At 40.8% G+C, this 27,786-nt stretch overlaps 1 protein-coding gene across 1 annotated transcript in view; it reads left to right on the forward strand.

Annotated features, from left to right (window-relative positions):
- The first annotated feature begins 776 nt into the window (after positions 1 to 776).
- FYCO1 (FYVE and coiled-coil domain autophagy adaptor 1) overlaps positions 777 to 27,786 on the forward strand; it is a 58,147-nt gene continuing 31,137 nt past the window's right edge. Inside the window, exons 1-10 of the mRNA XM_044419138.1 lie at positions 777 to 1,051; positions 5,587 to 5,771; positions 7,563 to 7,669; positions 9,635 to 9,760; positions 17,551 to 17,657; positions 18,461 to 18,604; positions 19,009 to 19,102; positions 19,516 to 22,146; positions 23,925 to 24,017; positions 27,016 to 27,134. Of these exons, the coding sequence (XP_044275073.1) occupies positions 5,717 to 5,771; positions 7,563 to 7,669; positions 9,635 to 9,760; positions 17,551 to 17,657; positions 18,461 to 18,604; positions 19,009 to 19,102; positions 19,516 to 22,146; positions 23,925 to 24,017; positions 27,016 to 27,134 (3,476 nt within the window). The 5' untranslated portion in view covers positions 777 to 1,051; positions 5,587 to 5,716. The remainder of the gene's footprint in view (positions 1,052 to 5,586; positions 5,772 to 7,562; positions 7,670 to 9,634; positions 9,761 to 17,550; positions 17,658 to 18,460; positions 18,605 to 19,008; positions 19,103 to 19,515; positions 22,147 to 23,924; positions 24,018 to 27,015; positions 27,135 to 27,786) is intronic.

The following is a 27,786-nucleotide window of genomic DNA, read 5'->3' on the forward strand; positions in this document are numbered from 1 at the left end:
TTATCCTCACAACAGCCTGTGAGGTAGATTAGGTTGAGCATCTGTTAGCCAGTGAGCTGCATGGCTGAGCTGGGACTAAAACCTGGAGCTCCCCGATCCCGGTCCATCATTTTAACCGCTACATCACACTGGCACTCTTGCATAGCTGATGTTGAGTGTAGTGTCTGGGCACATTGTGGATGGAAGAGGCATTCTGTCAGGTATTGGAGTCCCAAGCCTCCAAGGCTTTATTATTGGTTAAACCCAACATCTTGAATCAGCCATGGAGGCATATAGGCAGCCAGTGCAAACAGGCCAGAACTGGAATCAGTAGCCTGGCTGTTGCATTTTACAAAAGCTGCCACTTCTGAACAGCCTTCAAGGGTAGCCCCATGTAGAATGCATTGCAGTAATCTATCTTAGAGGTTACCAGACTATGGTAAAGATGGATCAAGAATAACCCCCAAGCTGCAAGCCTGCTCCTTCAAGGGGAACAGAACCCATCTAAAACAGGTTGAGCACCTTCCGTCTGGTCAGAGGAACATCCCACCAGCAGCACCTCAATTTTGTCTGTATTAAGCTTCAGGTTGTTAGTCTCATCTAATCTATTATGATAGCCAGGCACTGATTTAGCCACCCAAAGGAACTGAAAAGGTGAAATAGCAAACTCCAGATGACTCCTCCCAGCAGTTTTATGTTGAGTAATATGGGGGACATAAAATCATAGAAAGGTAAAGTTGGAAGGGGCCAGAAAGGCCAATTGAGCCGATTCTTCCATGTCCTACACTGTGACATGAGCAAGAAGAGATCTTGTCCTTCCTTTTTGTGTCACCCTTTGAGGTTACTTACAGAGTGATAGCATACTATATCACCTCAACCTTCTCTTCTCAAGGCTGTACATACCCAATTCTTTCAGTCTCTCCTCCTAGGACAGTGTTTTCAAACCCTGGATCATTCCTCTTGCTCTCCTCTGGACCCTTTCTAATTTTTCTGCATCATAATGGACCCTTGAGGAACCCCACAGGACCAAGCAATATCCTTCACATACTGCTTTCTGGAGCTGACTCTCCAAGTAAGAGCAGAACTGTGGAAATGAACTGAAAATTGCTGGTGAAAATAATAAAAGGGGTCTGTATTATTTTATTGTAATATAATGTTCCTGTAAATAAGCCCAGGGAAGTTACTAGCCTTCAAAACAAAATAAAAGAAAATGCCATTGTTAGCCACTGAGGGCAGGAGGAGGAGGGAAAGAGAACCTTTTGCAGCCCTCATTGTGTTTTGCCGGGGACAAAGGAAGGGACTTCTCTAGCAACCCATTTGGCTTCTCTGCTCCGTGCAAGGTGGGAGAATGCCATCATTCTTCCTGTTCATAAGAGTTGCTTGTTGCCCACAGCAACCCTGCTAAAGTTGAAAAACAAGGTTGATTTGCAATATTTATTTACTACTTTTTGTCCATAATAGCTCTCAGAGCAGGATATATTATAAAACAACAGTTGCATGTACCAAGCAATGAAAACAAACCCTGATTTAAAACTAAGATGAGGTTGTGTAGGGATACGGTAAAATAAACCAAAATGGTAAATTGGAGATTTAAAACAAAGCCAAGGCACCCTTTGAAAGTGTGAACTTTCCCAAATTGTCAGGAAAGATTAAACTGAGCAGGAATAGTGAAATAAGTCTGTGCCCTTCACTAAAAGGAGAAGAGGGAGTATGCCAATCTGACTGCAAGTTGGAGGCTATTCAGAGCTTTCCACCAAAAAGAACCTGCTCTTAATTCATTTTAAGAATTAGGGATTTTAGATGGTTATGTTAACAGTCACATTTTTATTTAAATTACATACATACATACATTCTTTTGAATGTGATGTACTCATTTTTCTTAATTATTGTTTTAAATTTGTACTTTTATTATTACTGATTGTATTTAGTATTACTATTTATTATCTATTGTATTATTGATTGCATTTTTATTATTGTTGTTGATTTTAAGCTTTGTAAGCAGTCCTGAGATGTTGCCATGAAGGATGGGATAGAAATGTTTCAAATAAATAAATAAAATCCAGAATAAGCTAAATTCCAATATGATGGGCTGCAGAGCAGGACCTGATGAACAGATCTTAATGACTGAGATAGGGTGTGTGCCCTCTGGGATGCTTAGGACTCATATCAAGTTACAGGTGAAGAACCTGTGACTCTCCAGATGTTGGATTCCAGCTCAAAGAAATTCAAACTAGAAGGTCAATTGTCAGTGATGGTGGAATGGTAGCCTTACAACATCCAAAGGGCCAGTACCTAGAGTTATTCCCTACCTCAGTACCTAGAATTATTCCCCAGTTTTCCATAAATAAAAGTAGAGCAAAGATCACTGTTACTTAGCATCCTACTTTATACATAGTAGGAGGTCATACGTATTCCAACAAGCACTTTTTTGTGTTAGATAAAACCTGATACGTATTTGCCATGTTATTCTCATCTATCACTTTACTGCACAGTATTTTTGCCAATGATTTTGAGAAATTTATGTATCAAGGACCAACAGGTTTGAAAAAGAAGCGCAATGCCATAAATTCTTTATGGTATGAAGATGTTGAGCAGAAGGACAGCATCAACTGAGAATGTAACTTTTTGTTAATAGTAATTGCTGTTAATAGTGGCATAGAGTTTTTACATTTAGGTTATTGGAAGGTGTGTTTCATCTCCCCTCAAAAGAGGACAAATATATTAAACATGAGTTGGGTTTTTACACTTAGAGAGGATAAGGAAAATTTTTGTTGGGTAAGTAAAGTGAAGAAAAGACTGTGCTTTGAACTCAATATAGAGCTTTTCTTCTCCTGAGGACAGTGATAGAACAAGATTAAAACTTCTCATTTCCTTTGTCACTTAAAGTGCACCAGAGCTCAGTGCGAAATTAAAATGACAAGCGCATGTTACTTTCAATATTTATATACTGTAGTTGAAATGATCATGATGTGAAATTCTCTGTGGGTTGTGTTCTTTTTCGTTTATGAACTAAGTGAGACTCACATGTCAAACATAAAGGCTCACTTTGATTCCTTTCGTTCATTGGGCAGGATGCTGTACATAGGCTCTCACTAATCATCTTTAACATATTATATTTATACTCTCAATCCTATATTTTGCCAAGGTTGTGATTGCATTTACTCTTACGGCAGCTCTATAGGCTGTTGATTATTATTACCCCACTTTACAGGTGAAAAATTAAGATGGGGAAAAGTAGTATAACAGTGACACAAGTGTACATATAACCTTACTCAGAAATAAATTGCATTACATTCAATGGTGCTTATTCCCAGGTAATCAGAGCCAGCACTCATGCCCAGGCTGGTGCATTTCAGATCTCATGGTCTGCAGCTACCATGGCTTGTAGACTTATTGATTGGGGCTGATGGGAGATGTAGTGTAAAACGTCTGGAGGACATCAGACTGGGGCAGGCTATGATATAATATTGCAGCTTGCAATGGTGGTTTCCTGTTCCACAGTCACTAATTCTACTTATTTAGGCTGCAGTTTTGTAACCACTTATATTGAAGTCAGTCTCATTGAATTCGATGGGGCTTACATTTTAGAAGACATATTTAGGATTGCATTGTTAGTCTCACTGACTCTCTCTAAAGATCCAGTTGTGCATATTGGTATAAGAGATTTGTAGAAACACCATTTAGTATAGAAACCAGTTGGGAAGCCATTATAGAAAGGAGTGGGAGAGATACTTCCAATAAATACTTTAAACTCACTTAAAGTGATCTGATCTATACAACAAAACTTCCTAGCCTCCTTCAGCAGGAACACCACAACCCAGTCACAGTGTTCAAAGAACAAACTCAGCAAGACTGAAAAACTATCCAGCTATACCCTGCTGTTGCCACACACCAGTTTGCCTAGGAACAGCACTCTAGCAACTTTACAGGAAAAACACTTAAACTCCATACCACAATGACTCGTGCACAGGTGGCCAACCATTCTGGCCATCCCCACCCTTATTATGGCCAGCAAGCCTTGAAGGAACAGAAACCACAGCTGTTTCTTCCGAAAGTACATCAGTGATTAAGAGTTGTGCAGTAGTCATTGGAGAGGAAATGTGTTGAAATCCAGTTCTTGGACATATGGTGCTGCAGGGTCAGTAGTGTCAGACACAACTGATTTTGATGGGCCTCTGAGATCCTGGCAGTAACGGTGTTGCAATGTTGAGATGATGCAAGAGCAGAAGGATGGGGAAAGTATGACCAGTGAAAGAAAGATGGCGAAACTTGCTGTGCTACCCTGGAGAGCAAGAACGGCCTATTAGGATTTGGGTGCAGAATCTCAGGACAGCTGGCCAATCAGACTCTCCAGACAAGCACTTCCTTCCCTGAAACACCAATTGTCTGATGGTTTTTGTGAAGTTTTCCCCATATTCTAATGCGTTCCAGTGCCTCTTGTAAGGCTTGGCTATTAACGGAAGGGGTACTAAGCTAAAACAGGCTGGTGTTTCAGGGCTTGCTCCTTTTTGCCTGTTCTCACACATCACTGGAATGTGGAGTCATTGTTTCCAAACTGGAACTTCTCCACGCTGGAATTTTGTCTTTGGGTTAAAAGAGGTTCAACATTCCTGTATCGGAAGCAAGAGTTTGTGACCAGTGCTGTTGCTTTCTTTTATTGGCTTCCAGTCCAGCTAGAATTTTATTTTATTTATTTTTATTTATTAAAACATTTTTATGCCGCCCCATTCGCCGAAGCCTCGGGGTGGCTTACAAACAATAAATAAAAGCAATTATAATATAAATTACAACAAATTGATGTGTGTGTTAATTTGTATGGGTCGCATTTAGGGTGGGTTGATAATAATGCTTCTAAAGAAAAGTGAAAGTGAAAGCATTTTTACTTTGTCACATCAGTATATATATCTTGCACCATGGTGTACAGGTTCTGCTTAGTTACACAACTGCAGTGCAGTGATTTCTTTCTAGTTTATGTGAATCTTTCAGCGAAATGCCAACTGGATTCTAAAAGTGGATTCTGAACAGTTTCTCTTCTGAATGTTTCCATAGTTACTGAGTTTGGATTTGGGATTAAGCAAATGGGCAGTGAAGGAAGGAAATAGTTTCATTGTCAATCAAAAATAATATTGATGACATGACATGATTCTTCTTTTAAAACAGTCAGAATCAAGCTCCTTTAAGAGCATTGCATACTGCAAATGATCATCACATTTAGCTAGCTATACAGCTAAAGTGCAATCCATTTCCAAACTGTTACACTTTAGGATCATTTTACTTTAATTATCTTCCAGTGCTGGATAACTGAATAGTTGTTGCACCATATTGTACTTCCAGTGCCAGGTTTCTTTGTGTAGAGAATTCCTTTTTACAACTGTCTAACTACTCATTTTCCTACAATGGTCCAACATCTTTCTATGAACATAAATTCAAGCCAGCAATTTTGTCAGTCTTTCTTTGTTGTTCTAGCTTTTATGGCCCTGTGGTAGAGCTTAGACAATGATTGCCATAGGCTACAGGTTTCATTCATGGTTTCTCAGGTTAAAGAGATGCTTTCAAAAATCCAAAATACCACTGTATTTGTAAATAAAAACTATTTCTTTTCTCTAGATTTGCTGATGCTGCCAAGACTATGAATTGCTGCTAGCCAAGTGGTCACCAAAAGAATGAACTCTGCTCACTTGACATAGCTGTTTGTGAAGTTGAATGGTGCAGCCTCTTAGCACGTTTGGTTTTGGCAATGGCGAGCAGTAGTGGAGAAAGTCAGCTTCAGAGGATCATTCGAGATTTGCAAGGTAAACCCATTCTTTGTACCTGACACATTCTTCCTACTCTTATGGAAGAAAGAGAAAGAGTGAAGCTGCCATGTTGTGCCAGTGGACGTGGCAAGTAACAGACTTAAGTTCAGAAACATGAGCAAGTTTAGGTTTATGTACATTGCAACTATCCCATGGAAGCCATCTTAGGTTCAAAACACAACATTGGCTAGTTTCTTCAAGCCTACTAATGAAATGAAATGAAATGAAATGTGTCCTGTTTTAGGACTAGTGAAGGGAACATAAGAAGGGCCATACTGGATCAGCCCAAAGATCCATTTAGTCCATCATTCTGTTCACACAATGGCCAGCCATCTGCCCATGGGAAATCCATAAGCAAGACATGATTGTAACAGCACACTCCTATCCATGATCCCCAGCAATTGGTGTACACAGGTGTACTGCCTCTGATACTGGTGGTAGCCTATGAACATCAGGACTAGTAGTCATTCACTGTTTTAGTGAGAGCTTCTCATATTCCCCGTGACATGTTATGGTTTGTAATATTTTCTAGAGGGCAGCATCTTTAATTTTTTGGGGCAAGCACAACAAAGAGTTTTGCAGCACACAGAATTTATTCCAGCATAAGCCTCTGTGATCTGTAGCCTGCTTCCTTAGATGCAAGACGGGCTATAGTCCACAAATGTTTGTGCTTGGAAGCCATTGGTTGGTCTTTTAAGGTTGGTCTGTAATATGTTGATAGGAATGTTATGTTTTAATATTTTGTGAGATGATTTGGAATTGAAACCTTGAGAAGGCAGCCTATAAACACTGAAAGTAATAAACAGAATAAATAGTCAACATAATAGCATTAAACATCAGAATCCTGTTTTAAAAAAAGCACAGGAGCAATCTGGTATTGGCAAACTCAGTGCCAGCTTTCCACAGGTAGTGTTCTGAAAGACTAATAACCAGCATAGGCTGATGATGTGGGTGCATGTGAATGCAGGCACTGAACATATAACATGCACATGTATATATACACACAGAGATTGATCATTCCGTTCCCTTTGTTTTGAATATAAATTGCACACGAAACTGAAACACAGCAAGTCTACCTCTTCTTCTTGCTGAGAATAGTAGGTGGTTTTCCCCAGAAAATATATATTAGCATAAAAACAAGTGAGTTGTGGCAAATTATTGCTATTCAGCATGTATTAGCTTCATTAGTCCTAGAGAGAGGCAAGTTGTTTTGCAGGGCAGACCACATATATCACACTCACAATAATCTTGTTGTTGTTGACTCCCTTTCTGGATTTTGAAATAGATGTGGTTCACATTCTTTGAAGCAAAATTTTTAAGCAATAAGGACTAGAAACTTACTCCCTACCAACCCAATGACACCTGAGCTTTTAAAGAAGCTGAATTCTATGCCAATAACTTATTTTGTACTTTTCCTTGGTTCCTACACAGTTTTTACATACAAAGTATCCATGGGTGGTGCTGTACAGGAGTTTTTAAGGTCTGGTTCTTTTCTGCAGACTTACAGTTCAAACACACATACATGCATGCGTGCTATGGCAGTTTATAAATTAGCCCTGCTTTAATATTAAAAGCAGGATTAAGTGGCAAAAACAAGATAAAGTGTAATTGTTTAACCAATATTTCCCCCTCTGTCGTGCATTTTAATGGTTGATCTTGACAACTCACCAATATCTTGGTATAAGACATAAAATACATTGATGGAGAAGAAAGAGGCGATCAGTTCAGTGATTCACACATTGTTTCTGTTTAGCCCCACAAATGATGCTTTGTGTTCTTTTTCCAAAGATGCTGTGACAGAACTGAACAAAGAGTTTACAGAAGCAGGAGAACCAATCACAGATGACTGTACTAGTTTGCACAAATTCTCCTACAAGCTTGAGTACCTTTTGCAGGTAAGCAACCATATAATTTTCAAATGGACATTTCATGAGCATTGTTGTTTGCAGCAGAATGAATTAGCACAATATGGCAATCCACCCTGTACATAAACTACATAGATGGATTGTCTCCCTGTGGTGGGTTGCACATGAACCCATTGAGTGTAGAGACATTGATAATCAGAATATTTACTTTTAAGGAATAGTTCACTGCAAACTATCCCAAGGAAATCCACATATAGTAAAATCTCTGCATCTGCTGTTCCAGATATTCATGGTTTCACTTATCCATGGTCTGAAAAAAAAATTAAACAGAAAATTTCAGAGAGAGGTAGTGGGCCTGCACAGACAGCGCTATGTCTCTCCACAGACAGCTGCACAGCGAGCTCTCCTGTTCCCGGCCGCTACCCAAGTCACCGTGTACCCTGCTGGCTGTGGCCGACCCAGAATGGCATGCTGTCCCCGGAGCTAACAAAGAGAAAGCGAGAGGGGGAAGCAATGTGGGGGAACTAGAGCTATTTGTAGTTTTTCCACTTTCGAGGTGGGGGGGTCTTGTGCCCCTAAATCCTGCAAATGTGAAGGGCTGACTGTAGAGTATATAGTGTTTGCTACTATCTGCAGTTTCAGGCATCCCCTAGGGAGCTTGAATCCTATCCTCCATGGATACAGGCATCCTACTGTATTAAAAAGAAAAGAAAAAGAAGGCCAAAAAGTATTTTATGAGAGGTGCACTGTGTAAGTTGAGGCTAAAAGTACACTATTTTACTTTAGAACTCTAATAGTATGTGCTGTGAGTTTTAAGTACCCATTCAAAAGAGTCAACTTGCCTACAGGAGTGATACCCTTCTATAAAAGATCACCTGTTCCCTTACCTGCCTCTTCATTTGCTGCACTTATTACCTGGTCATGCGTAAGGCTTCAGACATCAGGTGCATGATGGCTCCTGATAGAGCTTTTAGTATCATATCATCCACTTCTTATGAATACCAATGAAATGGGCCTTCCAAGTTTTTGTCCTTAAGGAAAATACGCTTGTTCCGACACTCAATCCAAGAAAAGTGATCTTGACTTCTGGTAACAGTAACAATATGTTATTGTAATCTTAGACACTGTTTTGCACATTGCATAGAATTTTAATATTTAGTTAACTCAGGGCACAATCTTCTGGAGTTTCCTATAGCTGTTGGAACATGAGGGTTTACAGGCACCACACAGGCAAAGCTTGCCACTGCACTCCACTTGCTATGTAAAGCGCCCATTTAGGCATGGTGCTTTGGAGCAGGAAGGAAAGTGGTCGAGATGCCACTGAGATACACCTTCTCTTGGTGGCATTGACCTATTCCTTTCCATACTCGCCCAGAAACACCTCCTAAATCCCATCTCCTAGATCATTATAACCTCAGAGAAGCAGCTGCCGTGGTTCTTTCTGTGCCAACCATGATAGAGAGAGGGGAACCAAGGGTAGCTCCGCAGCTACAAGGTTATTCTGACCTTGTTGATAGGAATCTGAAAAATCCTATGACTGTAGAAGTTGTCTAGCCATAGGACTGCTCTGTCAACTAATAATACATATATGTGACAAACATTTCCTGAATTCTTTTGTAGCATATTCAAGAAATGGAACCAAGGATAGCACTGTGAAAATAGATGGAGACACTATTTTCCCTGGTTCTTATTGAATTTTGTCATACTTTGTAAATTCTTATCTCTGTACAACTAAAACCAAGCCTGTAGAATTGGTTGTCTTTGCTGTTCAAGTCAACAGAATGAGAGTCCTCAGCTTTGGTCCAATTGCTTGGCTTTAATTGACTTGCAGGTCAAATATAGTCAGTTTTAGGCTTGATAGCTTTGCCCATTTGTTTAACATTAAATTATTTATAGGTTTATCAAAAATCCATGTGATAATTGTGGGATGTGCCCCTGAAAAGATAAATGGATGTTTTGTGATGTTTCACTGGTTTTCTCTTGTTTGTTCCAAAGTTTGACCAAAAGGGAAAATCCACTTTACTGGGCAACCGGAAAGACTACTGGGATTATTTCTGTGACTGTCTGGCTAAGGTTAAAGGAGCAAATGATGGAATTCGCTTTGTCAAGTCTATTACAGAAGTAAGTACAGCTCAGCAATTTGCCATTACAGTTCTGACAGACCAATCTAGAAGCATATCAGACCCATGGTGGATCAGATTGAAGTCCTGTCTATTCCAGCATCTTGTTCCCACATGGGTAACCAGCTGCCTATGTTAACGTCTAGGCTCCATCGCATGAACCCCTCCATCAGTCCCTGAACATCTCTCCCTTTACAAAGGAGGTTTGTGCACTTCTAACACAGGATTCTCAGGTTCTATTTCTGGTATTTGTAAATCTAAGCATGTAGGATGACAAATTTTGAGCAGGGAAAAGGCAAACATGTATGTCAGCACCAATATGTAAATGTGGATATGTTCAGTGCTTTGATATTGCAGTACAAAAATATCATTAAAATAGATGTGGTCCTTAATCTCCCCCATTCCACATTGTCAGATCCATTGACCTTCAGTCTACATATAGATCATGGCTGTTTCACACAACATGTTTTGTTTCTCCACATGAACACCCCTGCATGAAGAAACCTGAGAGCCTATCCAGTTCTTGGTTAATTGAAGCTGTCCCACACATGACCTAAGGCTTGTCTCTCCCCAAACAACCCAAAGTCATAAGCCAGTAACAAGCCACGCTTCATGTCTCTGGATTATTTGGGGAGATGAGCCAGTCCAGATGTTGTGATAAACAAACCACAGACAGAGAATCTGTAGCTTGCTAGCCACTAGAGTGATCAGGCAGAGTGATGTTCATGAGGACCAGCTAGCAAATAATAAATTCAGTCAGGAATCAGCTACCCCTGTGTTCACATTGGTGGCATTTTCTTCCAGCCAGTCACAAGAAACACTGTTGGCTACATTCATTATTGGCAAGTGCAGATAGTACTATATGCTGCCTCTGAAATGAGAGGCCTCAGCATGCCAATTGCAGGAGGAAATGAGTAGGAAGGTGTTGTTGCACACATGTCCTCCTTGTGGGCTTTCCACACAGGCGGTTGGCTGGTCTCTGCATGAGCCGAATGCTTGGCTGCGTGGACTTTGGTTTGATCCAGCATGGTTCTTCCCTTATTTGGCATTGCAGCTGTGTGCCAGAAAAGGTTGGCACTGCTCTCAGGTGCAGAAAAATAACCCATGAGCCACCTTGACTTCTTTCAAGTTACAAAAGTTAACAGCATCTTGCATGCCTTTTTTCTGTTCCTCATATCTTCTTTTTACTGAGTAAACACAGCTGTTGTTCTCTCACATGGACCAATCACTGAGGCTATTTCGACCCACTCTTGAGTCATAGTGAACTTCCTTAAATTTAGAATCATGTCTGGAGTCTGTTCCGCTTTGAAAACACAGCCAGTACAAAATAAAGGAAGTTTCTGTCAGAGTGGTCTTGGCTCAAAAGTATGGGCGTACCAGAAATAAAGGAGAAGGTTGTAGCAGGTGACAGATCCACAGAAAGACCCAGGCTTTGCCCAGAAGAACTCTTGCTACAGCGGCAGTCCATGCAGTGGGTGTGTAATATATTATTGAGAGCATCTTCAATTATCATAGTGCTTTGCGCAGTGAGGAGGGCCAGAGAAGAAGGGTCATATTTTTGCAGGTTGTGGAGGGAGATGGGATACAAGGTCCTAATACACGGTACGGTGGTACCTTGGATCATGAACTTAATCTGTTCCAGGACTCTTGTCGTGACCCAAACTGGTTGTGAGCCAAGTTAAATTTCCCCATAAGGTGCAATGTAAATAAGGGTAATCTGTTCTGCAACTGTTTTTTTTTAATCAGAAAAATGTGAAGCAAAGTGAGAAAGAACAACAAAGATCATGGCCATCTCCCCCCACCCCCGAGCACAGCCATCTCCTCACCTCCCCCAGCATGACCGCGATCATGCCTGTCATCTCTGCATGAGCCTGTCATCCCATTGTGCTGGGGGGAGAGATGGGGACGATTGTGCGGGGGGGTGGAGAAGGCTGAGATCGCAGTTGCACCTGTGCAGGAAAGACAGGCGCAATCACAGGTGTGCTCGTGCAAGAAAGACAGGTGCGATCTCGGCCATCTCCCCCCCCCCCCCGCCCCCCAGCACAATCACGGCCATCTTCCCACTCACAGGCGTGGAGAGATGGCCACGATCACGGTTGCCACCCAATGTGGAGTTCGTGACCTGAGTCTAAATTTTTATGAAATTTTTGTTCATGACCCAATTTGGTCATGTACTGAGGCGTTCGTGAGCTGAGGTACCACTGTATATTGAGAGCAAAGAGGAGAGAGGGAACAGGGAATCATAGATAAAACTGAGGCTTTGGGGCTGAGGCCATCCTCAGCAGCCCTAACATAGCCAAGACATTTCCTCGAGGGTTTTCTTTGGATGAGCTTCTGCCTTTGGACCCATATATCCATATCACTCACTAGGAAAGACTTTCTTTCTCCTTCCCTTACTGATGCTCAGGTATGGACATCTCCATGTCAAGACTTGGAGTGCAGCACGAGAGAGAGAAAAAACATGTTTATGACACACTCCCATCACCACATTGTGGTGGTTATAGTGGCAGCATCTGCTGATATTATTATTAATATTAATAATTTTATTTCTTTGCTGCCCAATAGCTGAAGTTCTTTGGACAGTGTAGAACAGTCAAGGAAATATAATAAAATATAAAATATAAATCACTATAAAAATATCTTCAATTTTCACTGAAGAGAGTGTGAGAGCCAGTGTGGTATGGGTTAGATTGGCAACATGGAAGATTCAATTCTAGTCCTCACTTGACTGTGAAGTCCACTGGGTGACTTTGGGCCAGTTACTCATTCTTAGGCTAATCTGCAAAATAGCTGTTGGGAGGATAAAATGGAGGCCACCTTGGTTACCTTATAAGAGGAAAAAAGATGGGATATAAAAGCAATGTGATGATGATGATGATGATGATGATGCAGATTTTAACCAGATTTTACAAACTTAGACAACTAAGGCAAGTTCATACTGCTAAGCCTTCTAAAAACAACTGACAGTACCACCCTCATGCTTTCCAAGTTGTTGAGTGGCTCAGCACTCAGCTGGAAAATTATTACTAATTAAAGGAGATGTCACTATCTCCCAAGGCAGCCCTATTCCTGCGGATGGGCTCTAGTTTCACAGTTTGTTGTTGCTATATTTTTATGTGCTGACAAGTCATCTCCAACTTAGGGTGAGCCTATGTGTGAAAGCCCTCCATAATGTCCTGTCAATGACATCTCCATGCAGCTTTTCCTAGTTTGAAAGTATGTTCCTTCAAATGTTGTGCCCTGAAGGAGAAGCCATTAGCACATGATCAACCGTGGCAGAAGTTTTGTTTTATTCCCTTGCAGTGGATAAAATCAGAAACTCTTGGAGTTTTACTGCAATCCTTCCAGAGATTTATTAGTAGGTCTCATTCTGCATGATTGCCACTCCTTGGCTTTATCAATCACAATGACTGAGTTTTCACAACCTTTCTGTCAAGAACTGCAAATTATGCAGCTCCCTCTCCTGGCTTGATAGAGAAGGAAGCCAGGCTAATGGTTAACACTTGCTGGATTCACATCAGACCTGTATGCACTTTAGGGCCAGTGCAATCATGCAGCCTGTCTGGGAGCCACAAAGGCCTTATAAAAGGCTTTCAAACACCACATAGCTTTGCTACAACAACACAAGTGATTGTGGCAGCTGTTTTGTGCTCCTGGCCCAGTGTCTGTCTTCAGTTCTACGATATTTTTCCTTGTGTCTTGTCACTCACCTAATTCTGAATCCACTTTTGCCTGTGGTCCTGCCATGCCTTTCACAGTATATGACTGACAACACTTGGTTTTTACTGCTTCCATTTTGACATCATTGACAGCTTCTTCAGAGTGCCCAAGTGACACACTGAAAGGGTTGGCAGTGGTTGACAGACAATTGTTTTTAAATTTTTCTTGTTTAGCCGCAAAGTTGTGCCTGACCCATCATGACCCCATGGACAACATTCCTCCAGGCTCTCCTGTCCTCTACCACCCCTTGGAGTCCACACAAACTCCCACCCACTGCCCCAGTGACTCCATCTAGCCACCTCATTTGCAGCATCAGACTTTCCTTTCACCACCAGATACATCCTTAACTGAGTGTCCTTTCAGATTTGACCCAGTCGCTTCACTCTTTCTGGCACTACTAGTACTAGCCCTCTGCTCTTCTCCAGTAGCACATTGGACACCTTCTGACCTGAGGGGCTCATCCTCCAGCGTCATATCTCTTTGCCTTTTGGTACTGTTCATGGGGTTTTCATGGCAAGGATACTGGAGTGGGTTGCCATTTCCTTCTCCAGTGGATCATCTTTTGTCAGCGCTCTCTGCTATGACCTGACCATCTTGGGTGCCCCTGCACGGCATCACTCGTAGCTTCATTGTGCTACACAAGCCCCTTCACCATGGCAAGGCAGTGATCCATGAAGGGATATTTTTTTCAAAGAAGCACCTGTTGCTCTGTCCCTGGACAGTTGTTGAGTTCCACTCTTTCAGAATTGTACATGTATGCAGTTTTACAAGTGCAACTAAAAAACAAACAAAAATGAGTCACATTGGGCCACATGTATACTGTTAAAAAAAAAATACTTTGCCAATGACTAGCAGTCTCTCCAGGGGGCCATTTGGGTACTGTAAAGGGGCTGTCTGTGGCTGTCCAAAGATTACAAAAATTGGCTGTCCAGTTTATGGTTTCCATGAAAAAATAAAGGAATAACAAAGCCTCATCTTGTAAAATATGGCAGGTGGAAGCAGTCAGGTGGATTCTGCTGCAAAATTTCCAAGAATATCCATGGGAGACGATACCATGGTGAGCCTGCTCATCTGTCTGAGCTGGGGTACAAAGCACGTTCATTCTTCTCTTTGCACAAGCAGGTCAACAAATGGGGAAGGATTGCTTCCTGAATGTGTAAGATAAGCTAACCCACCAGGAGGGAAAAGTAAAATGGGAGTAAACAGGATACACTATACTTATAGTGCTAGCTTATTTTATTAGCTAGGATTCCAAAAAATGGCCAATTTGTTTTGGAACTATCTCCAACTTCACTAGAGTCCCCTGTTGAAGTGCAAAAGGAAGAACTGCATGGACATGGGAGTGGGAGGATGCTAGCCATTTCCCCAGTCCACTTGAGTGAAATGCAGAAGTGCTCAAGTGCAAGGCTGCCATTTTCTTCGCAGGTAGCCTTTTTCCTTGCCCTACACAGGAATTTGTATGCATGTGTATGCATATGTGTGCGCATGTGCGCATACATGAGAGAGAAAGTGGAGGGAGTAAAAAGGTTTGGGGTTTTTTTTAATAAGTTTTATTCTAAGCAAACCTAACACAAAAAAACTCCCCTAAAAACAACATCAATCATCAGAAACATCGGACCTACTGGATCAGCCCCCCACATTATTTCTTTTTATGTTAAATTATAAACAGATTTAAAACTATGCGAAGCCCCATTTCTCTAGCCAATAATAAAAAAAGTCCCAAGTTTGGCAGAAGTCTGTATCTTCTTTATCCTTCAATGACAAAGTCAGTCAGTCCATTTCTGCACAGTCCAAGATCTTTTTTAGGATCAGTTCGTTGGTAGGTGGGTCTTCACTCTTCCAGTGTTGGGCAAATGCAATCCTCGCCGCAGTGATTACATGTAGAGTCAAATACATTGCTTGTTTGCTAACATCATCAGGTATAATACCTAATAAGAAAACTTCAGGTTTAAATGCCAAAAATTTTTGTAACATTTTCTCAAGCCATTTATGTATTTTAATCCAATATTTTTTGCTTTATCACAGGTCCACCACATATGATAAAAAGTACCCAGTTTGTGTTTACATTTCCAACATCCATTTGACATATTCGGAAACATCTTAGCTAATCTATTTGGTGACAGATACCATCTATAAAACATTTTATACAGGTTTTATTTATATGAAGTTGCTAATGTTACTTTAATATTTCTTTCCCACAGCTTTTGCCTTTTTTCTAATTCAGTACTATATCCAAAGTTTTGTGCCCACATTATCATAGTTTTCATAACCTGTTCATCTTCCATTCTTTTATCTAATAAGAAGTTATATCTTTTAATCATTTTCTCATCTGATTTAAGAATCACCTGATCAAATGCTGTTGTCTTTATAGAAGCCCCACATTCTATAGTCTTTAGCGTATCTCAATTGTATCTGCACCTTATGCCACCAAGAAATATTAGCTCCTTGCTCTTGTATTGCTTGATTCAATTTCAGTCCTCCATCATTATCCAAAATGTCATCATATCTTACAATCGTTTCAAAATTCAGTGCATTTGAATATACAAGAGCTTCCATAGGTGAAAGCTATCTTGGTGCCGTGGTTTAAACCGCTGTGCTGCTGGGCTGGTTGATCGAAAGGTTGCTGGTTCAAATCTGCACCACTTCGGTGGGCAGGTAACAGCGTTCCGTGCACTTCGGTGTTTAGCCATGCCGGCCACATGACCACGGAGACTGTCTGCGGACAAACGCTGACTCCCTTGGCTAGGAAACGGAGATGAGCACCGCCCCCTAGAGTCAGGCATGACTGGACTTAATGTCAAGGGGAAACCTTTACCTTTAATATAATGATTTAAAAAACAACCCTGTGCCTTACACTTTTCATACCACGTACAAGCATGCCAACCCATTTGCAAATCATGCCCTTCAAGATACAAGATTCTCTTATTTCTTAAAGTTATCCATTCTTTTAGCCACGTTAAAACAGAAGCTTGATAATACAACATCCAATTGGGAAGACCAAAACCTCCATTCTCTTTAGCCTCCTGAAGCATTTTTAATTTAATCCTTGGTTTCTTCTTTCTCCATATAAATCTCGAGATTTGAGAATTTAAATCATCAAAAAAATTTGTATCAATTTTTATGGGAATCATTTGAATTAGAAACAAAAGCTTTGGTAATATATTCATTTTAACTAGCACTATTCTTCCCAGCAAAGATAATTGCAAATTAGCCCATTTTTCCAGATCACTCTTAGTTTCCTTAGATAGTTTATCATAATTGTCTTCTTTCAATGTGGTACTTACTTAGCTGTACTTAGCTGTAAGAAAAAATCCCAAACATTTAACCTTTTTAACTGTTTGAAGATCTACTTGTTCCACAAGAGTTTTTCTCTGTTCCTGTGTGAGATTTTTTACTAACAATTTCATCTTTTCTCTGTTTATTTTCATCCCAGTAACCTCGCCATACTCTTCAATATTTTGTAGGAGTTTTGGCATTGTTATTAAGGGTTCCTCGGTTATAAAGGAGTAAAAATGGTTTTTAAGATTCCCAGAAGTAGCATGTTGAATGTTCATTTGAAGACTTTTTGCCTTCTTTTCACAATTATGATGCCGTTTGTCAACATTAATGAGATCTCCACCCAAGCAGTTGCCCTCTTCCTAAAAAAAAAGAGCATGAGATGACCCCATTAATAGTATATCAGAGGTCTGATCTATAAAAACATCAAAGCTTGTCCTGCAAGGATGGACAGTTTCTGGAGGCCAAGGGCTAGTTCCGCAGCCCAGGATGGGTTGCATCCCTCACTGCCAAAGTCTGAGGGTTTGGTGGCAACCACAAAGTGATCATTTTACTTTAAAACCAAGTGTTCTCTTTGCACCTTGTTTTAAAAGGGAATTTCTGCTTTTTTGCCACCACTCCCAAAATTTGACAACACAGCAGCCACAAATGGAGCACAAGGTCTATATGTGGATCACTGAGTCTCCCCTGAGTCTATCATATTGGCCCCTGATTTTTAATATGAAACACTGGCTGAGCAGAATGCTTTGTAAATCATTAAATAATGTGAAAATTGTTGTTCTGTTTTTTCCCTAGCTGAGAACTTCCCTTGGTAAAGGCAGGGCATTTCTCCGTTACTCCTTAGTACACCAAAGGCTTGCAGACACTTTGCAGCAGTGCTTTATGAATACCAAAGTAACCAGGTAAATGTTATTGTTGCTTTTATTCAAAGCTTATTTATTTTAACACATTTGTATGTCTCCTATCTCGCCAGTGGCATCTCTAGGTGGCTAACAATCACATAATTAAAATGCACTCTTAACAATAAAAACCAGAAAACGGCAGAATAAGACAAGTATAAAATCAATTATAAATATAAATCATATAAATATGAATAAACTAATAAAAAGTGGTGTGGTGGCATCTGTTGGATATTACAATATCTCTTAAAGAGGTAGGTATTCACCTGGCACTGAATGGAGTACAAGGAAGGCGCCAGGCGAATCTCCTTAGGGAGAACATTCCATAACTGGAGAGCATCGGTAGAAAAGGGCCTCTTCCTACTAGCCACCCTTCTTACCTCCCTAAGGGATGGCTCACACAAGAGGGCCCCCTGCATTGTGTGATGGTACTGAAAAGTGCTGGCTGTTTGTGAGCTAATTTCTCCAATAGCAGATTTTCAGTGGGTTTGCTAGGCATAATGCAAAAGGTAACAAAAGGAATGGAAAGAGCAGTGGAACTTAGTTGCAGCTAATGTTTGCTGATTTGTCTGCAATATACTGGGGTAAGGATTCTCTGTGGCATGAGCTTTTCATCTGCCGCAGAGAGGCTACTCATAGTAGTCCCACTTGATTGTGATAGAAAGATTGCTGTTTACACAGAACTGTGTAGCATTTCTGAAATGTATATAACTAACAATGCTGTCATTCCTTTGGTATAATACATCTGGTCGAGAATTGCAGATGTGAGCCACTTTTGTAATTTACTGCAATCCTTGTTTCTCTAGTGACTGGTACTATGCAAGAAGCCCCTTCCTCAGCCCCAAAATGAGCTCTGATATTGTTGGTCACCTCTATGAACTCACCGAGGTTCAATTTGATCTGGCATCTAGAGGCTATGACTTAGATTCAGCATGGCCCACCTTTGCTAGGTAATGTAAAATGGTTGCTTCCAGGCTTTGGTAATGTATATACTTTACTACAATTTGTTGGCATTTGGCACACATTAATGATTTAATATATATGAATCAGTAGTCAACTGGGATTTTCTTGAGGTTAGTTTACTACATTTCCACATATGAGTCCTACTTAAATCCTTCCAATGCATCTCTGGGTCAGGTCAGATTTTCAAAAGGATAATACAAATAAGGTTTGCTTCTAGGAAGAGATGTGTGCAGGTGTAAACAACCCTAATTGTGTGCGTTCCTTACAGTAGGATCAGATGTACTGAAAGAGAAAGTCCAGTTCCCAACTTAGAGCCAAGTGGGTAGTTGTTGCAACTGCTGAAAATATGTGCCTTTCTTCCTATTTTTTAATTCTTAAAATCCATTTTCAGAAGAACGTTATCTTCTCTTGGCTCCTCGGCTTACCTGTGGAAGCCTCCAAGCCGCACTTCGAGCATGAGCAGTTTGGTGAGCAGCTATTTGCAGGTAACTGCATTGGCAAAGAAATGCATAAGCTGCAGCTCCTTTTAAGGGAAGTACCAGTGCAATTCTGACTCTGATCACCTTATGTGTAAGCATCATGGTTATGACCTATCACTGTTAAATTATCAAAAGGGGGAATTTTGATATGTACATTGCGTCATTATTGTAGTTGGCTGTCTGGGTTTCCTGATTGTCTGTACTTGCTGTGTGTTCCCCATTTAGCTCCATAGCACTCAGCTTTATGTAAACCTGTTGGTCCAGTTTTCCTGAACGTTGTAAGGTATTCCTTCCTTTAAATGCAAACCTTTCTTTTTACCAATTTAGGATGCATTCTGATGTCAATTTCCTTTATTTTAAACAAAAGGACAGCTATTCTTCTAAATAAACTTCTTCTTTTCCTTCCCTGTTCTTCTCAGACCCAAGAGCCACCTTCTAGTCCCAGTGAGAATAACTTCTTAAATGCTGAACCCTTGGAGGGCCTGGATGAGTTGCATGCAGCACTTGACCAGGCAGAGCTACAGCAGAAGGAGCTGAAGGTTAGGATTCACCATCTGGAAAAGGAAAACCAGGACCTTCAGGCAACCATTGAATTTGAGAAACAGCAAGTGCAGGCAGAAAGGGACAAGAGCAGCAGTTTCAGCAAGGAGAACACTAGACTCATGGAAATGCTTGGGGAGCTGGAAAAGCAGCGTGAGATCTCTCACTGCACTCAGGATGCTGTCCAGGAGCTTCAGAAATGCTTGCAGGCATTAGAATTGAATGCTGCTGAAAAGCAAAAAGAATACTCTGCCAAGCTTGAAGAGCTGGAGTCCAGGAAGAAGAACTCTGACTCTAAGCTCCATGTCTTGAATGAAGAGTTGGAGGCCAGCAGGACTTCACTGGCCATGAAGGACAACTGCATTGGGGAGCTGATAGCCAAGCTGAAGTCGGCAGAACAGAAGAACGAGATGCTCATAGCCAAAGCCAATGCACTTATGAATGAAAAGGATCATCAAGCCACCAGTCAATATGAATCTGCCCTGAAAATTGAGGAGTTACTAAAAAAACTTTATAAAGCAGAACAGGACAGGGCTGATGCTCAGAAGCTCAATAATGAGCACATTTCTCAGCTTAAAATCATGGAAGAGGAACTCCATATGAAAGAGGAGTTACAGAAAGAGTTGGAATTGAGATTGGAGAGTCTTGCTGCCAACTCCAAAGTAGAATCTCAACAATTATGTGTCAGTCTGGAAACAGTATCAGCTGAAAAGTCTGCTCTTCAGAAGAAGCTAACGGCAAAAGGCAAGGAGGTGGCTGATCTTCAAGTTCAGTTGACAGATTTGTTGGATTGTGTGAAATCATTGCAGGGAGAAGTTGAGCAGGAAAGGAAAGAGAAGGCTGAACTTGAGGGGTCATTCAGCCATACAAAAACTACAATGGAACAAGAGGTAAAAAACATGACAGAGCAACTTGAGTTGCTGGAGATTCAGTTGCCAAAGCTAGGTCAAACAGTGAAGAGCTTAGAAGAGCAAAAGGGAGAACTTATTTCTGAAAGAGACAGTCTCAGAAAAGCAATAGAAAGACTGGAGGAGCAAGCCACAAAGCAGAGTTTTTCACTGAGAAACATCTGTGAAGCAAATGAGAAGCTCAAGTCTCAGAGTGCAAAGCTGCAGCAAACCAATCAGAAGTTAGAAACAAAATGGAGAGAGTTGGAAGCCTCTAATTCTTCTTTGGAAGCTGAGATTACTAGCCTGAGAGCCTCTGAGAAACAGCTCCAAAGTCAGATTGATGATGCTGTGATGTCTGTGGATGAAAAAGAGAAGAAACTCCGGGATCAGAACAAGCTGCTGGATGAAAATCTGCAGAATGCCATAAGGCAAAACCAGGCTCTGGAACAAAAGCTGGATGCTCTGCAGGCTGATTACCAAGAACTGAAACAAAGTGAAGAAACTACCCAGCAGTCCTTAAGTGTACTTCAAGCAGAGTTCCAGAATACTAAAGAGTATGCTCTGCAGATGGAAAAGAGCCTCTCCTCCTTGAGGCAGGATGAGGAATCTCTGAAATTACAGGTTTCAGAGAAAGATGAAGCATTGAAAAGTCTAGAGAACCAGTGCAAACAGCTGCAAGAACAAGCCGAGAGGTACCAGCAAAAAGCAGGAGCCCTTGAAGTTCAAAAGGCAAATGCTGAACAAACTTGCCTTCATCAGACAAAACTGATTGACACCCTTACTTCTGAAAAGACTGCCCTGCAGAAAGATCAGTTGGAAAAGGCAGCCTCTCAGGAGAGAGATGCAAAAGACCTGGCTTCCAGGTTGGCTATTTCTGAGGAACAGTTGCATCTCAACCAGGCTGAGGTATTGAGACTCCAGGTGGAGATTACAGACCTTCAAGCCAAGCTTCAGCTGGCAGAAACAGAGAAGCAGAAGCTCCAAGGCAAGCTAGATGTCAGAGGGACTGCTCTGAATGAGCAAAAGACAGTGGTCCAGCAACTGAAAGAACAAAGTGAAATGCTCAATAGGAATCATGTGCAGGAATTGCTTCAGTACAAAGAGCAGGAGGAAATGCTGAAAACAGAGCGAGATCAGGAAGCTTCCCAGAAGGCTGAGCTGGAAAAGAGCTTGCTGTGCCTCAAGGATGAGTTGTCCAAGGCCAAGCAGTGTCTGGAAGCTGTTAACCTGGAGAACATGGAAATCAAAGACCTTCTCCACAGGACCAACACGGACATGGCTGAGCTTGGCATTCAGATCTGTGCTCTGACCTCTGAGAAGGCAGAAGCAGAAGACAAGTTGTCCCAGGCCTTAGAGGAGCTCAAAACTACCAAAGAAACAGTGGCGAAAGAACGAGAGGAGCTGCAGCTTGATGTCTCTAGGCTCAGTAAGGAGAAACAAGGACTGCAGGAGAAACTAGAGGAGTCTAATGTCTGTGCCGCAGCTGTTCCGGCCATGCAAACTCAGCTGATGATGGCAGAGCGACAGGCCCAGAGACTCCAAGAGACCAGTAAAGAGGAGCTATCTGCAGTCAAATTTCAACTGAGCACAGAAATTATAAATTATCAAACAAAACTCAAGGTAAATTTCAACTTCTGACCCTTGCTTATTAAAATTAAGCTGCAGTTTTATACACACTTGCCTAAGAGTAAGTCCTGTTGAATTCAATAGGGTTTACTTTAGAACAGACAAGGATAGGATTGCACTGTGTGGTTAATTAACTGTCCTAATGGCCATGTACCATAATGGTTATGATGTATGGCTGGTTATGATAATCCTACATTAAATGATTCAAAGTATTCTGATATTATTCTATGCAAAAATTACTTTAGAGCATTTTTCACTTGCAAAAACTGTTTCACTTTTTTTGCAAATACACCTTAAACACGGAAGTAATTGATCAGCAAGTGAAAACCACATAGCAATTTTCTTATTTCTATTTGGACCTTGTAGCACAAAGGTGTTGCTCCTCAGGTGTGTGGGCCAAAGGCAGCTGCCCTGTTCCAAACCAGTTCTCCACATTTCCCTGAAGGTTGCTTCCCCTTTTTCCTGTCTGCCTATCTGGGGATTTCCTGACTTCTGCAAAATTTCCCCATTCTGACAGGTTGGCATGTTTCTCCAAAGGCTTAATTACTGAGAGTAATAGCTTGGAGCTAAACTGTGCAGGTGTTTTGGTATTTTGGCCTTGCTTCTGCAAAACTGAGTTTGGTGCTTGGGCTGAACAAGGTTTAACACCCATGCTATGGTGCAACTTGTTGCATAGAGCAGCACTTGGTTGTGAGGATGGAAAGCATTCTGGGGGAAAAAATATGACTTCAGTTTCACACGCCTTTGAAAACCATCCATGCAGAATTTGCACTTCCACATGAGCCCTAGCCAGACTGAAGCAATATGCACATTGAGAATTTTTAAAATAGAATGCCGGAAAGATTTCGATAATTGTTCAGGCTGAATATGGTGAAGGGAATACTCCAGCTCCATCAGCCTGGACAACTGTTCCATCTCCAGGCCTGCTAAATGTACATGTACTGGCATCATGTTTGAACAGCAACCACACACAGGAAAAAAGGGCAACATCCAAATTATGTTGTTGATATGACATTGTATAACATCTGGCAATTTGCACTTATAGATGTTGGAACTTTGCATGTAAGCATTATTCAAACTTGATATCCACATCTGTGTAGCTAACAGGCCTGGGGGATGGGAAAGGCACTGCCAGTGGAAGGAGTGAAGGACCACAATCCTGATCCTCCAACATATGCACCTAGTAAGTTTGGCCAAACAAACCTGTTGATATTTCATATGGGTCCCAGATCAAATCAAGCCAGAATTTCTCCTAGAATTAAAAATGACAAAGCTGATGCTGTCATACTTTAGACACATTGTGAGAAGGCAAGACTCCCTGGAGAAGACAGTCATTCTAGGGAAAGTCAAAGGCCAAAAAAAAAAAAAAAGGAACAACAAATACGTGATGCATTGACTGCTTAAAGGAAGTCACAGCCTTGAATTTACAAGAGCTGAGCAGGGCTGTCATGAATAAGACATCTTAGAGGGCTTTCATTCATAGGGTTGCCATAAGTCAGAGATGACTTGACAGCACACAACAACAGATAATACTGTCACAACTAATCCATAACATATATCACATATATTAAAGATTCTCAATGACTATTTGTCATTCTGTGCTTAATCCTAGACGATACTAAATCCCTTCTTCATCACAGTTGTGCTGTGCCTTCCCATGCTTTAATGAAATCACATACTTTATGCTTTGTTTCTAATTTCATCAGATGTAACCCTTGGCTTATAGATACAATATCTTTTTTAATCAATCAACATTTTATGGATCCTACCAGGCTATCAGTGAAGAATGTGAAAAATTAAAACAGGAAGTAGAACAGCAGAGCCAGAAAGCACATACTGCAGAAGAAGCACTCAGGAAGATGCAGGTAAGTCCTTGGTCTGATTAAAACAAAACACAGGTCACTGAGCATTTGAGGCAACGACTGGTTTTGTTGAAATCCATCTAACATAAGTAGGCAGTGTGATGGGCAGATCTGGCTCCAAACCTGGCAATATGCTGCAAAGGTGAACATATTCCAACAGTTACAGGCAGAGAAGATTAATAAAGTACCTGAAAGCAGGGAAAGAAAACTGTGTAGCCCAAACCTGGAATTGTGTGCTGATAGGTCTGATAAGTAAGCTGATCAATCTGCTTACTCCTGTTGGTTTTTAATCTACCCATGAATGCTGTTTGTAATCTGCACAGGACTTGGTATACCACCTCCTTATGAGGGTAGATCATCCTATAACTATAACAAAACCACTCCAGTCTCTGGTTGATTTCCTTCTGCCCTCTGTCCATAAAAGGAACCCATTCAAAACATTGGAAAGCTGGAGGTTCAAGTCACCTGGAATCTGTCTTTCAGTTACCGTGTTTCCCCAAAAATAAGACACTGTTTTTTGTTGTTTTTTTTGGCTCACAAAAACACACTAGGTCTTATTTTCGGGGTAGGTCTTTTTTATTTTTTAATGTGTACACCAATCCACACTTATTCATGTACAACAGCATGAATACATGTACATCTGGTATCACTCCGCCTGTGACAGGAGCCGGCGCTATAGAGGAAACATCGGCTTATGTGGCTCTGCTCCCTCCACAGGGAGCGGAGGGAGCAGAGCTGCATAAGCATGTTTCCGCCACACAGTGCATTAAGTTAAAGTTAAGTTAAAAAATAAAGTTTAAAAAGGCTCTTTATGTCCCCCACTGGCCCTGGTAATAAATACAGCTAGGTCTTATTTTCAGGATAGGTCTTATATTTTAGCAAGTACCAAAAATAGTACTAGGTCTTATTTTTGGGATAGGTCTTATTCTTGGGGAAACACAGTACTTGATGGTTGGTACCAGAAAAATATTGGGGGATGGGTGACGGAAGGAGCAAAGCTTATTTCTAGATGAGCTAGGCGTGTCTCACATATTAAGACCCTTGAATGAAGCATAATGGTATATTTCATGCTGAAATTGCCATCCTTGGCATATTTTTCTGAAATAAGTCAAATATTGATTTAGGTGATTTTGTTATTATTTTTGCTATTGTTGTTGTTATTGTTAAAATGTATTAACCAAATTCAAATTACATTAAGGAAAAAGGTTTTCAAACCAAATACAGGCACTACACAAGCATGTCAAGGAAATGCACATTGAACAATCAGAACACTTTCTTTAGAAGAGTTACTTTTGAAACAGTGTGGGCAGGATCAGGAATGTAGACTGAGTGTAAAAAAAGTAAGAGCAAACTGAGGCATCTGGTTTGTTTATCTAAGAAACCTGAGGCATGTTCTGGGATGCATCTAAGTAGTGATCTCTGATTGATTAGATGTTCACTCACCAAAAAGGAATTGAGTATGTAGATCTAAAGAAGCTGAATATGATGATTTGGAGGTCTGCTTCAAATCCATCCATGTTACCTCTCTAACATTTTCCAGGCTGAGATTTTCTGGATTAAGAAAATAATAGCATGTATGATTGAAAGCACTAAACTTATTAAAAATGCAGTTGTCTGTAAATCTCTTAAGCTCAATAATATCGCAATTAAAAACAAGAGGAAACTGTAATTCTAAAACCATGATCAAGTTTTGGATGAGTGCTTTCTGCTATTCAGTATGCTATTCAGTAACATAGTTTTGAAAGTGTTTTGAGATACAGTGTATTTTCTTCTTTATTTCACATTCTGACTAGATTTTCTTCTACAAACACCTTTACAGTTTCTATAATTTTACTGAAATTTTCCTTCTGATCCTTGAGATCGTGAAGCTCATCCATCAGATTCACCAGTACAAGCCTCTTTTCCAGTGAAATGGTGACAAGAGAAGCAAAACACAGCCTTTTCTATTATACTGTATTCCAAGCAATAGCAGACTTCGTACCATACTAGACTGATATTGCTCGATATTTTGTTGACGGAGAATGTTTTAGAATTGGCTGAAATGAAATTTCTTCTTCAGACTGTGCAATGTCACTTGGATAGGTCACTTTTAAAAAAAATCATTAAGCCCATATCTGGGAGTTCTGGAACGTGTGTCTTCTGATTTTTTCATTTCACAAGAATCAGATTCACTGCTGCCACATAATTCCTCCTTCTACGCAATTGTGCATTAATTTAGTCTTTTTGAGCAGCCTTGTGCTTCTGTGGTAGCGACCTTTGATTTAATTTTACTGGGCTTGTAAAGTGGAAGTCTAAAGATGCAGAAGATGAAGCTCCAGAAATGAGGCTGAGTGATTTTATTGCAAGCCATTGCCTTTGTAATACTTAATAAAAGGAATAAGAGGCATTGAATATGGTAGAATTGATTAATGAGTAAACATGCATAGATTTGCACTGTAAATTCCTCACCCTCTTTTCCTATTCTAAGGTTTTTGGGAAGCGGGGGGGGAAAAATACTTGGGGTACGTACAGGTTAATTCCTTCCTCTTTCCCCTTTTTTCCCAGTGAGCTCCTTGTTTGGGAGACACTATTCTTTGCCTCTCTCTGGTGCCACTCATAGTCTTACTTTGAGCTTTACCTGTGCAAGTGCCCTTTGGATCCAATAGCAACACTTGCTTCTGCTGGTGGAGAAATATGATTACATTTTTGCAAATCTACAAGGGCAATGCTTTGAAAGTTCCCTGCAAAAAGATCTACACAGCAACTCCGAACTGTCTCAGTTAGCAGTTTTTTTTCTGGATTCTCTATAGAAGAAAAACTCTCTTACTGCACAGTGTAGTGTTCAGAGTGTTTAACTAGGGTCTCAGAGATCCGGGTTCTTGTCCTCACTGACTCAGCCTAATCTACTGCATCGGGTTGTTGTGAGGATAAGGATTGAAAAGAGGGAAAGGATTATGTAAGCTGCTTTGAGTTCTTTGAAGGACAAATATATTAATAAAAATATTTTTAACCATCTTGCCAGGCCATGAAAAGAGCCCTTGGTGCAGAACTGGACCATGCCATGGATCAAGTGAATGAGTATAAAGCAACCCAGCAAAAAACAGATGAGAAAGTGACACAGCTTAAAGAAGACCTTGAAAGGTTAGGATGGTGTTTATATTATTTGAGTTCATCTTTTGTTAATGCTTGCTTCTTCATCCCTCAAATTAGGGACGGAGAACATGTGGTCCTTCAGATGTTGCTGAACTGCAGTTCACATCTTTCCTAGCTAACACAGTCAATGGTGAGGGATCTGAACTAACCAAGTCTAAACATATATCCAAATAAGCATGTGCTGTAAATCAGAGCCTGTTATAGTGCCGAGGTGACCAAACCAAGTTTATTTTGTGGCTCACTGCCCACAGGCATCCATTTGCCATTCGCCACATGGCCCAACTGCTCACTGCCTGCCACTGTGGTCCATGGGCACCTACTTGTGGCTCCCAAACACCTGACATTCACCATATGTGTCTCTTCTGTTGAGCAAGCCTGGCTACCCCTGTTATACTATCAAGCAGCGCATCAAAATATACATTGTATGTATAAAATATTGTCAAGGTTAGAGATGTCCAGCATGTTTGAGCTGTATGGATTTCCTGCCCATTTCTAATACATTGATTGGAATCAGGGTGAGTTGTGGGGGTTTTAGACTTCTGTCTCTAAGATAAACCACAATTTGCACATTAAAAAGCATCAACATTTGTGGAACTCACAGAATAATCTGTGCAAATCGGACTACCATAATTTGCTCAAA

This window comes from Varanus komodoensis, unplaced genomic scaffold (genome assembly GCF_004798865.1).
Source record: "Varanus komodoensis strain SLA01 unplaced genomic scaffold, ASM479886v1 scaffold10, whole genome shotgun sequence".
Classification (NCBI taxonomy): domain Eukaryota; kingdom Metazoa; phylum Chordata; class Lepidosauria; order Squamata; family Varanidae; genus Varanus; species Varanus komodoensis.